This window comes from Talpa europaea, assembly GCF_964194135.1.
Source record: "Talpa europaea genome assembly, chromosome: 4".
In the NCBI taxonomy this organism is placed as follows: domain Eukaryota; kingdom Metazoa; phylum Chordata; class Mammalia; order Eulipotyphla; family Talpidae; genus Talpa; species Talpa europaea.
In genome coordinates, this window is record NC_140070.1 from 115,378,805 (window position 1) to 115,391,541 (window position 12,737).

The window sequence follows — 12,737 nt, forward strand, 5'->3', positions numbered from 1 at the left end:
AACACCTTCAGGCAAAAGATGCTAAATGACTAGTGGCTTATGCTGATGCTTTGGATATATTCTTAAATTTTATTTATTTATTTATTTATTTATTTATTTATTTATTTATTATAAATTAGACCACCAGAAGCCTGACAAAGTGTTGGGAGCACTTCCACAAGAAAGAGAAATAAGGGCCTCCCTGGTGGTGCGAGGGGTTAAGTCTCAGCACTATGAAGCAATAGGCAGCCACCACAGCATGAGTTCAATCCTGTCTCTCCTGCTGCTCCCCTCAGCAGTGTCTCAGTAAATCTGCAGATTCTGCTCCTCACTCTGTCTCTAGTGAATCCTCTCCCCCCTCCCCTCCCCCCATCTCCTCTCAACCTCTGGCCTATACCCTAGCTCTTGTATTCATGAAATAAAAAATATAAAAAAGAAAGGGAATTAAATTATCTTGCATCTATAGAGCACAGATTTAACTACTTCTAATATGGAAGTAGATGAATGCTGGCATAGTCTAGTTTTTGTATTTACTGGGAACTCTATTCCGGATAGGGAAAAATGAAAATAAAGCTATATAATACGATAAAAATGTTCCCTCTAATCTGCAACATACATGATTGTATTTAATGAAATGTTCTTTTTTTTAAGATTTATTTTTTATTATTATTTTTTAATTTTTTATAGAGGCATGTTTTATTTATTTATTTATTTATTTATTTATTTGTTTGCTTGTTTATACATGCACTGGGTACAGTCAGAAGCGCGGGAGGGTGAGAGAATTCACCAGAGCCAGAGCAGGTTGCAGAGCAGGCAGAGGGACCGAGGTACGCTGCTGGGGGGAGCAGCGGGCGGCAGGAGAGGTCTGCGCGCCATGCGGGACCCTCCTCTGGTGGCCGGGGAGCAGCCGGGGATCGAACCGGCGCTGCAGAGGCTGCGGGTAGCTTCGCAACCCAGCGCTCAACCGCTGCGCCACCAGGGAGCCCCCTAATGAAATGTTCTTAATAATATCTAAAGTCTTCTCCGTGAGAACTGAATGTGTGAATTAACATAAAAAGCAATTTCATATACACATGCCAGCAGAGAACTAACTGAATTTGTTTCATTCACAAGAGCAAGGGGGGAAAATATCTCAAATTGCACTTGATTTCAACATACCAAGCCAAACAACTAATAAACCACCCACAAAGAATGAACTCGTCATTCTGCAAATACAAATTATAATATTATGATATGCATAAGTAGAACAAACCTGGCCTTTTATTGAAAGGAGGAGGAGTCAAATATCCTGAAAGGGTTGGGACTAGCCGCAGTCCCTCAGGAACTTCCTGTTGTCACCACACCTCTGGATTAGTTCGGTCTCTGAGCTCACGCTGAGCAGAGCTCTCAGTAGGGACTCCCGGGCTCGGAGAGGGGAAGGCTTCTTGTGAATGGGACACTCACTCTCTCCAGTTTCCACATGTGGAGATTATACTTCTTCATCAGTTTGATATGCTTGGTGAGATCAGGTATGTCACTTATTAAATAATTTTCTCAATTTTTAAGAAAAAATAGTCTTACTGTCATTTTGCAACTTCACATTCTTCAATGCACTTTTTAAAGTTCCACACGTTCTTTTTTAATGAAAGAAAATATGTATTAAATGAACTTTAATTTGGAAAGATATTACTTTTCCTAGTAATAAAAGAAACTATTATTCTTTTGAGTTAGTGTATTCTTCTGATGTACAAAAATTAAATATGCTGAAAAATCTAGAATAGGATTATTTTCTTTCATTGTTAAATTTTCTGTGCCTTTCACCTTTAAGAAATAAAGGAATTTATTTTCTGGAAATTTTAAATTTTATTCCATTATACTATTAAGTGTGTGAAGGGTAGGTTTTTTATAGTTTTTATGTTGAGGATTTATTTAAATTATTCTTTTAGAAAAACATGATTTATACACATAAACCTTAGCATGATGCCTGGGATATTGATAATTTAAAATTATTAATTATAAATTATAAGGAAAAGATCAAAACAGTGTTGTATACAGCAAAGTAACAAAAATAAGGTGAAATGCTTAAAAAAAAAAACCACCTCAATACTTCCATGTGGAATTCAACTACTCTTAAGTTTCCTGGAAGAAAAAAACCTCAGTACTCCTCAGCCTTTTTAGGAATCCAGTTCTTTTTCACACTGCTGTAATGATGAAGAATAGTAAGGTTATTTTTTCAGGGAATCATGTAATATATTAGCACTCATAAATATGTTCACATCTTTAGTAAAACCATTGAGGGGAATTCATTAAAAAGAAATAACTTTTTTTTTACATCATTGCTCATTATTAAGCAATATTTGCTCCCTCCCACCCCCTCAGGTGTAGTCCCCATAGAGTTTTCTTCACCAATGAACCCATGCACCATCACCACAGCCTCCTGTGCTCCTCCCTCCCTCCCTAGGATCCTTCTCCTCCCTCCTTCCCTGCAGGATGTCTCTCTGATTTATAATTGTCCATTTTTGCTTTGTTGTGATTTTTTTTACACTGACGTCTTATTTGGTTCCCCTATATTCCTGCTATAGGTGAAACCATCCGATATTTTTCTTCAAAAGAAATAACTTTTAAAAAGAACTGGAAAACCTAGTATACAAAGATGTTTCTGTTTTTTATAATAACTTAGAGCTAGATGGATCAGATATGCACCTACATACAGAAATGAATCCAGTATAGTGTATCAACTTTTTTAAAAATGTGACCTTTAAAATAATTCTGAAGCTACACAGAAATGTACACTTGTTTATAAAATAGTGCAAAGTAGAATAAACAGCTCAAATTTGTAGATAAATTAAGATTACAACTGTGTTAAAATCGTGTATGTCCTTAAATAAAGTTCAGAAGAGAAATGGAAAATTTTAAATATTTGTATTAGGCTTCAGGCCTATAAGTTTACGTTTCTTAATTTGTGCTTGTGAAGTTGGTTTAATAGTAAGTGAAATTAGAGTACTAGTGATATTTTTAACTGACAAGCCAGCATTCTAAAGTATTATCATTTAAAAATTTTTAATGAAAGATAAAAAAAATTGACACTGAAAAAATTTCAGGGCAATGAGGATTAACCCTCACACAAAAACCTGATGATGACATGTGGGCATTTTCTTGCAGTCTCCCATTATATATGTCTATTTATTTTAAAAATGTGACCTTTAAAAATAGAACTTAATTATTTTGCGACCTGCCTTTTTACTTAACATTATCTCATCAGTAAAGATTTATTTTAAATGATTCTAGAAGAGTCACTGCTGCTTCATGGAATCTAAGCAGAGAGAGACACACCACAGCAAATTCTGTGGCTACAAGCTAAATCTAGACTTCTCGGTATTTGCCAAATATGACCTTGGAACTTTCATGGGGGAAGTTGTTGAATAATACGCATCTGAAAGCAGAAAGTATTAATCACAAATTGACTTTTTGTTTTTCCCTTTTTGTTTTCTTTGACTAGCAGTCCAAAAATTAGCAAGTATTAAGATGATTCAAAATCCCAAGGATACAAGTCATTCACTTTTGGAAAACTTTCTTTCCTTATTCTAGCATCTGAAATAATGATAAGAATGTTTGCCATAATCTTATCGGGGATAAAGCAACTGCTGGCAAGTGTGTACCTGAATTACTTGGAGAATTTGTTTAAAATGCAGAGACTTCACCCCCAGAAATCCAGTGCAGTAGGTCCTGGGTGACATCTTGAAATCTGTATTTTTAACAAACCCTCGAAGTTTTTCAGGTGCGATGGCCCAAGGAACACACACTGATAAATATTGTTCTAAATGAAAACTGTTGTCATAAATATTTACAAGAGTTACTCTGTTAACAATATTTTGGCCTATGGCAATATGTGTGAGACCAGGCAGATATTTTCCTGGAGAATACAGCTTGGTGCCCCCAAACAATTGTTTCCATAGATATTGAAAATCCTGTGTAGATGATACATAACTCTGCTTGTGTTTCTCATTTTACTAACTTGAAGGCAAGGTGAGTGAGGGGGTGGGTTGCATATTTATTCACATGATTAAGAAATGACTGTGAAGAAATCTGGCAACTCATTTGTTTTCTCAGTTATAGTCTCAAGAAATACAGCCGGCGGTTAATAGCAGAGATGTCCTTCCAACCGAGAGGGCATTTTGCCCATCTGCTTCTTGCCTGTCTGTGCCTGAGAAAAAAAAAAGGAATGAGAGTCTACTAGGTTTGTCCCTGGCCAACTGTGGACAGTGACAATTTGACTTAGGATGGATTTTTTAAAGAAATATATATTTATTTATTTATTATTATTTAATTTATTATTTAAGCATGCATGCATGCATGCATACAAGAGCTGCAGTGCAGGCCGTGGGTGGAGGGGGAGAGGGGTGTTGAGAGGATTCACCAGAGACAGTTAGGAACAGAACAGGATTGACTGAAATTCACTGCTGAATGGGGCAGCAGGCGAGTCAGGAGAGGTCTGCTATGCTATGTGGGTTAGCTCCCTGGTCAGGATCGGACTCCTGCTGCAGTGGCTTCATGGTGCTCATTTAACACCTTGAGCCAACAGGGAGATCCCTAGGGTGGATTTCTAATGCCCATTTAGTGTATCCCTCTGCATTAAGAAAGTGTAAATGGACTTGCCATTTAGATTTAAATAATTTAATGGTAGGGACAAATCACCTCCCCCTTCTACTAAAAAAATAGAGAACCAGGACCTCCCTGGTGATGCAAGGGGTTAAGTACTGCACTGTAAAGCTATCCACGGCCTCTGCAGCAAGAGTTCCATGCCCTGTTGGGCCCAGGAGCTACCCACATGGCGCAGCAGACTTCTCCTGTCTTGCCTGCTGCTCCCCTCAGCAGTGTATTTCAGTCAGTCTGCCTGTTCTGCTCCCCACTCTGTCTCTGGTGAATTCTCTTATCCCCCGCACCTCTGGCCTGCACCCCAGTGCTTGAATGCACAAATAAATAAATCTTAAAAAAAATAGGGAGCCAACTCTTTTTAATTTCTGTAAGGCAAAATTTCTGGCCTAAAGAGATTTTTATTTCTGTGACTTTTGGAAATTCCTTCAGAACATTGTTTTCAGACAAGTGTGAGTGTGCTCAGGTGTGGGTGTGGATTGCAGCAATCTTCCCGGCTTCTTCAGTAAACACGTGGTGAGCTGTGTCCGAGACACTGACTAGCAGCCACTGCTCCACATATAGCCTACACAAAATGTCTCCCTGAGCCTTGCTCTGCATCTCAGTAAATATGTTCAGGCAGTATTGAGTGAATATACCTGATATTGGACCTCTGTTCTAAAGAAGTTGCTAACGTACTTCTCTGTACTGGGTTTGGGTTTGAGGGGGAGCTTGTGTATGCCTTAGAACCCCAAAACTTGAAATGAAAGGAGTGCGGCCATTTGGATTGAACTCCCTGACTGAATACCAAGCAAGTTTAAATTAGGTGGAAGTTCATGGTTTTCATTTGGGTATGCAGGTGATGGACTGAACTTCACCAACCATGAGTCTAAGAAAAACTGGTAACTTTTATTTTTAATCAGTTGACTTAGCCATGTTGAGAGGTTTGATGTGAACCTACTTTTGATTTTTGAGTCTTACAGACTCTCAGAACTTTCTCTCCTTTTGCTCACATTTATAGTTACTTCATTAGTGGGTTATCCATAAATTCACCTGTTCACCAAAATGTCTTGGATGTGGAAGTCTTCTCTTTTTGAAGTTTTCCTCCAATCAGATATGTGGGAAATGAAATCAGTTTTCTCCAAAAGCAGGTAGAAGCAAAAATGCCAGAACTGAGCATCACAGAGAGGCTGCATGCAGCTTTATTTTAGCTTCAAGCCAGTGTGGCCTTTGAAGACAGAGCAAAAGGATCCTTTTCCTTGGAAGTTTAATCCAAAAAGGAGCCAGATTGTCAGCGGTCAGTCTTGTCTCAGAGAATCACAATTTCCCAACATGCTGGGGTTCTTAGGAAATAAGTCACTCCACAGAAGTAGATGTCTGTTTTCTCCATTGTATCCTAAAGAAACATAACCAATAGTTAAGGTAGAGATGTCTTTCCAATCAAGAGGGTATTTTGTCTACCCAACCCAATTTTAAGCAATCTGGTTAAGATTAAGCAAAATAACAGTTGTATTTAGTCCCTAAGCTTTAAAATAAGAGTTTATTTTGCACAGGCACAGTCACAAACCCTCTCCTGCAACAGACTGACCAAGGTGGTGGGGAGAATGCAACTTTCAGTGGTAGAAAATGGATAACCATCAACCTTGGCCTCCAAGGGGAAAGAAAACTAATTGGAAAACTCAGAGCCTGTTTTGATTTTGACAGAAAAAGTGAAACTTCTGCCCACCCACCTCCATGACTTTTCATCTTTTGATCATTCTATTACTGGAGTTTGGGGTCTGACTACTCATCTATCATAAATCAAAACTCAGACAAGGAAGGGAGGTGGAAAGAAGTAGGTTGAATCAAGAGCTGGCATTCCTGAGGAAATGGCAGCTTACTGTTTCAAAGGCTATCTCCCCAGACTGAGGAGAAGCAGGGTCTTATATGGGGGACTACTAAGAAAATTGAGGGGCTAAAGAGTCTGTGTTAGTAGAATTTCAGAGAAATAGGTAGGGTGTTTTAGGAACTGCATTCATATCACTTTTTCTTCCAAGTTTGGTCTTGACCACCTCTGCCATGGTTCTGCTGGGTATTGATATTGTGGCTTAACCCTTGTGGTCTGGATTTCTATAGTTTTGTCTTTAAGGAAAGATAAATTGAAACAGAGCAAAGACAAGGATGTTATGGTTACCAGGCCAGTGACAATTCCCTCCTTTATATCCTGCTGCTCATTCTTTTCTTCTTTTTTTAAGATTTATTTTTATTTATTTATGCATACAAGGATAAACAGGCCAGAGACACAGGGGCCAAGAGGATTCATCAGAGACAGAGTGGGGAGGAGAATACTGAAATATTCTGCTGAAACACAATGCTGAGGGGAGCAGCAGGTGAGACAGGAGAGGTCTGCTGAGCCATGTGGGTTAGTTCCCTGGCTGGAGTGTTGTGTGGCTGGATAGCTTCATAGTGCTGAGACTTTAACTCCTGCACCACCAGGGAGGCCCCTGCTGCTCATTCTTTAAGGGCAATGGGCAGAGGTTCAGCTTCTGGAATGACTTTCTGCTGAATAGTTTGGGGGCCCACAGAGGAGCAGAATCTTTCACTCCATAACTTGACCTATGACAACCTGGTTGTCACAGGGTTGCAATCCCAATTGCTTATATCCTTGAATTACAGTTATTTAGAAGTTCTAATGTTTTACCTTTTGAAGACAAAAGGGACTGACTAATTCAGGAGACAAAGGGTAAAGATCAAAAGAAATAAGTCTATCACAGTAACAGTTGTCATGGGAGTGAGTAAGGACCCAGTTCATCCAAACCAGTTGAAAAAGACTTTCTAGGCATCTGGAACCAGAATTCAGTTGTTTCAAGTTGCCCCACCTCTTGGTAGTCCCTTCTTTCTCTGTGTTTTCAGTTCCCTACTGACCTTGGAGCTAAAGGTCAATTCAAGGTTGTTATTACTGTCTCTGTAAATACAGGCGTCAGAGAGAGAAAGAAAGCTAGGTATGTTTTTTCTTTTATGCTCTTTAGGAACCCAGAGCAATTTAATTATTTAGCCTCAGTTATTATTCCATGAAAATGTGAACTGCTTGGAACCATTTTAAAACATTTTTATTGCTATAATTCACATATTATGCGATCCATCCACTTAGAATGTACAATTCAATGGTTTTAGAATGTCCACAGGTTTGTGCAACCTGTCACTTTTAGAATGTAATCAAGAGGCCAAAAATGAATCTAGTGCCCTTTAGCTATCTCACCCCTACCTCCCCATCTGCCTCTACCCCCAACCCAAGCAACAACTAAGTTATTTCTTGTCTCTGTAGATTTCCATATTCTGGACATTTCATGTAAATGGAATCATAAGATATGTGTTTTTTTGTGACTGGCTTCTTTCACTTATCATAATGTTTTCAAGATTCATCCTTTTTGTAGCATATCTTCTTCAAGATTGAATCTTCTTCTTCATAGATTCAAGATTGAAGATTGAATCTATCTTCTTCAAGATGAATCTTCAAGATTCATCTTTTTTGTAGCATATCATCTTTGTTAACTAAAGGCTTTTTTAATTAACCATCCTTTCCCTCCCCCCTAAAAAAACTTGACATAAAGGTGACAAATCAGCTACCTGATCAACATCTTAATTACAAAATGAAGTATGGCAATTTCCACATATTTAAATTAAAATTAAAAGAAATTTTAATTTCTTGTTACACTTATTTTTTAGATTTGGGCTGTCTTTAATTATGAAGCTCACCCTGAAATGTTTCCCTGAATAGATGCTTCTTGTTCCTTCAAATCCTTGCTTACAGATCTTAGAATTTTCCATCCAAAATGATTAGCTAAGTTTCTAAAGAATGAGGAACAAGCCTCTTATTTTAATGAGAAAAATGATGGCCAATATTGACTTTTCATTTTACCTTGGCAGAGCCAGAACCAAACCCGGACCAGGTAGGAACACTGCCACCTGTACACTGGCTAACAAAGCTTCCCTTTTCCAAAATCCTTAATTGGCTTCAGGAAACTAAAATGATAAAGGAAATGAATTAATATTTATTGAACACTTGCTTTTATATCAAATCCCACGCTAAGCAATTTATTTCGCTTAGTCTTCATCACAACCCCTTTTTTTAAAAAAAGATTTACTTTATTTATTTATGCATACAAGAGCTGGGGTGTAGGCCAAAGGTGTGTGGGGGAGGGGGACGAGGGTGAGAGGATTCACCAGAGAGACAGAGTAGGAAACAGAACAGGCGGATTGACTAAGATACACTGCTGAGGGGAGCAGAGGACAAGACAGGAGAGGTCTGCTGAGCCATGTGGGGCACCTCCCTGGCTGAAGATCGAACTCCTGCTGCTCTGGCTGTGGATCGCTTGCTAGTGCTGAGACTTAACTTCTTGCACCACCTGGGAGGCCCACAACCCTTTTTGATCAATATTTATCATCAACATTATCAATAATTACTAATTTTTCAGCACCTATTATTATGATCATATTACACAAATGAAACTGTGGCCCAGGAGGTTCAGTATTCATTCATTTCCAGGATCATGTAGCTGTAGGCAATGGAGTCGATCTCAGATCTATGTCTGCAACTCCAAAACCTGAGCCCTTTCCGAAATCATGTATTTTTTGTTTAAGACGTTAGTCCAGGGTTGGCAAGCTTTTTCTGTAAAGGGCCGTATAGTAAATGTTGTCTGCTTGGTGGGCCACCAGTCACTCAATGATGCCTTCTGGCAGGAAAGCAACTGTAGACCAGACATCAGCATGGCTTAATTTGGCCATGGACATTTGATTGTAACAAGATGTCACAGGCACAAATATGTTATCTCACAAGATTCTATAGCCACATTTCCCTGGCATCCTACCCAGTTATGTTCCTTTTACTTTAACAGAGGGAAGGCAATAAATGACAATCAGGCCTCCTTTATCTGGGAGTCTGAATTCCTCATGGGATAGGAATCATTGTGATTTTCCAATAGTCAACAGGAAATAGCCTTCCAAGTAATTGAATTTCAAAGTAACCTGCAAAGGAAAGGCAAAGTTTCTCCAGTTTCTAAGAAGAGGTTAAGCTTTAGAAACCAGTTTAACATGTTCTGTGGTTACTCAGTTGGCTTGTCAACACTAACTCAGAGCAAACTTGACTTTGTAACAAAATGACAAAATAACCAAAAAGAGGTCAGCTTTCTGAAAGCATAAAACTAAGTAATCATTTAAAAAATTCAAGCATAAAGTTGAACTTAAGGAATTGCATTTTTGAGATTGAAGCAATTTAACATATTGGCCACTCACAAATATTTAGTGTTTGTATGCTGTCCAAATTGCTGAGAATTTAGGGTCCATTCACAAGACGAATTCCTGTGCTAAGTTGTGAGGACACAATATTGGACAAAAAATAACACAGTAACTGCCTTCAAGGAACTTAAACTGACTTGTAACATGGTCCAAATAGGTAAATTTAATGTTTTCTTTTAAAACTGTTATTAATTCTGAGATAAGGGGATTAATAACCTTAGGTGATTTTAAGGTTTATTTTTATTTATTTATGCATAGAAGAAGTGAGGTGTAGGCCAGAGGCTGGGGTAGGGGGTGAGGATTCACCAGAGACAGAATGGGGAGCAGAACAGGCAGATGTACTGAAATACTCTGCTAGGGGGAGCACTGGGCAATACAGAAGAGGTCTGCTGGTTCCATATGTGGGTTAGCTCCCTAGCTGGAGATCAAACTCAGTCCCTCAGTGTTGACAGCCTGATAGCAATGAAACTTAGCCCCTACCCCTACACCACCAGGGAGGCCCATCTTAGGTGATTTTAATCAACGAACACCAGAAATAGGATGCAGGATCCACTTTTTTTTGTATATAATATTCCAGACCTTGTCACCTCAGATATATATTTTTTACGTAATGTCAGCTCTAATACATGTGCATTTTGTACTGCACTTATTTCAATAACATTGCTTCATACAGTCTTTTTTTAAAAAAAGATATATTTGTGTATATAAACTGGGGTACAGGACAGAGGTGTGTGTGGGGGTGGTGGTGAGAGGATTCAGCAGAGACATTGCAGAGCAGAACAGGCAGATTGACTGAAATACACTGCTGAGGGGAACAGTGGGTGAGACAGGAGAGGTCTCCTGTGCCATGTAGGTCACCTCCCTGGCTGGAAATTGAACTTGTGCTGCAGTGGCTGCTGATAGCTTCGTAGAGCTGTGTCTTAACCCTTAGCACCACCAGGGAGGCCCCTGTTATTCTGAATGGCTGAAACATGTGCTGGAAGCTTGATATTCATTTATTCAGGAAATATTTAACGACACCAACTCTGAGTCAAGCTCTGTTCTTGGCACTGGGAATGAAACAATGGGAGAGCAGATGCGTAGATGAATTATGCTGGAGTGCTTCTGTTAGGGGAGAAGTTATCTCAGCATGATAAAAGGATGTTTCAGGTACCTGGTAGGGAATAAAGCAAGTAACATTGTGAACATATTGTGAACAAACTGGACTGTTTCACTGATCTAGCAGGCAAAAAAGCAAAGCTTTTTTGCACAGACTTAAGTCAGAGCAGGCTTGTCCTTTTTTGTGTAGCAGCCTGCAGAAATCTGGGGCCTGCTAAAAACCAACTCTTGCTTATCACCAAAGAAACCAGGGAGAAAAATGGGTACCTAGTCTTTGTGTCTCATGATAGATTGTTTAGATGTCATGGTAATAATTAAATCCTGATATGTACCCCTTTGAAACAAAGATGATGTCAATGTAGGAAATCAAGAGATCTAAACCTAGAGGGGCTTCCCCGGTGGCGCAGCGGTTGAGCGCTGGGTTGCGAAGCTGCCCGCGACCTCTGCCGCGCCGGTTCGATCCCCGGCTGCTCCCCGGCCACCAGAGGAGGGTCCCGCATGGCGTGCAGACCTCTCCTGCCGCCCGCTGCTCCCCTCAGCAGTGTACTTCGGTCCTTCTGCCTGCTCTGCTCCCCGCTCTGGCTCTGGTGAATTCTCTCACCCTCCCGCGCTTCTGACTGTACCCAGTGCATGTATAAACAAACAAACAAACAAACAAATAAATAAATAAAAACATGTCTCTAAAAAAAAAAAAAAAAAGAGATCTAAACCTAGAAACAAAAACCAGACTCTCTCTACCCCAGGAATAATACATTTTTAGTGTAAATGACTCACTGTGACTTTTCCTCTTTTCTACATATGTTGCTCTGTAACAAGATAGATAAACTGAACTCAAACATGCAGGAGTTGAAGCAGTTCTCAATGAGTAAAATTTATTGGACTTTCCAGGATTCAAATCCTCTTTCTGATTACCTAATAAATTTTTTTTCTATCATTGAGAACTTTTATTTCAGTCAACTTATGAAAAAGAAATTTTCTAAAGTAGTATTCAACGGCCTCCCCTGGTGGCGCAGGCGGTTGAGCGCAGTGCTATGAAGCTGTACGCAGCCTCTGCAGTGCGGGTTCGATCCCAGCCCGCTGGCGAGAATCCAACATGGGGCAGCAGACCTCTCCTGTCTCGCCTGCTGCTCCCCTCAGCAGTGTATTTCAGTCAGTCTGGTCAGTTTGCCTGTTCTGTTCCCCGCTCTGTCTCTGGTGAATCCTCTCACTGTCCTGCGCATCTGACCTGTACCCTGGTTCTTGTATGCATGAATAAATAAATCTTAAAAACAAACAAACAAACAAGGTGGCATTCAATATAAGAAGAAAATAATATCTATACATCCTGCGGGAAGGGTCATCACTTAGACCAAGGAATCCATTTATAGATACAAATGAACTTAGGAATTATATTATCCATTAACCCACCCCCACCTTGAAGAGATCAATAGCAGTCTCCCAAGGGTGAATGGAGAAACCTAGAAGGACTCACAGTGAACAATGATCTATTATAGAACAACTATGTAACCAGGGAAATATGATTCCAGAGACAATTTTTATGTGTAGTCCTTTCTCACTATTCATGGTCATTATGGTCTATAAAGCCAAAGCAATGAATTAGCGAAGCTGAACATTGCTCCTAGGGAAAATATAGGGATAGGTTCCTGAAAGTCTGTGGTTACAATGATTTTGTTAACTGATCAATACTTAATCTTATTTTATATGTTTTTGTGTTTAAAGACCTTTTTAGGTATATATTACTGACTCATTAATATTAAAATCACAGCCAGCAGCAC

At 39.4% G+C, this 12,737-nt stretch overlaps 1 protein-coding gene across 1 annotated transcript in view; it reads left to right on the forward strand.

Moving 5' to 3' along the window:
* Positions 1 to 1,438: 1,438 nt before the first annotated feature.
* LIPH (lipase H) overlaps positions 1,439 to 12,737 on the forward strand; it is a gene marked incomplete at both ends in the record, with an annotated part of 37,587 nt that continues 26,288 nt past the window's right edge. The window contains one exon of the mRNA XM_084231486.1: positions 1,439 to 1,487. Coding sequence (XP_084087612.1) covers positions 1,439 to 1,487 — 49 coding nt within the window. The remainder of the gene's footprint in view (positions 1,488 to 12,737) is intronic.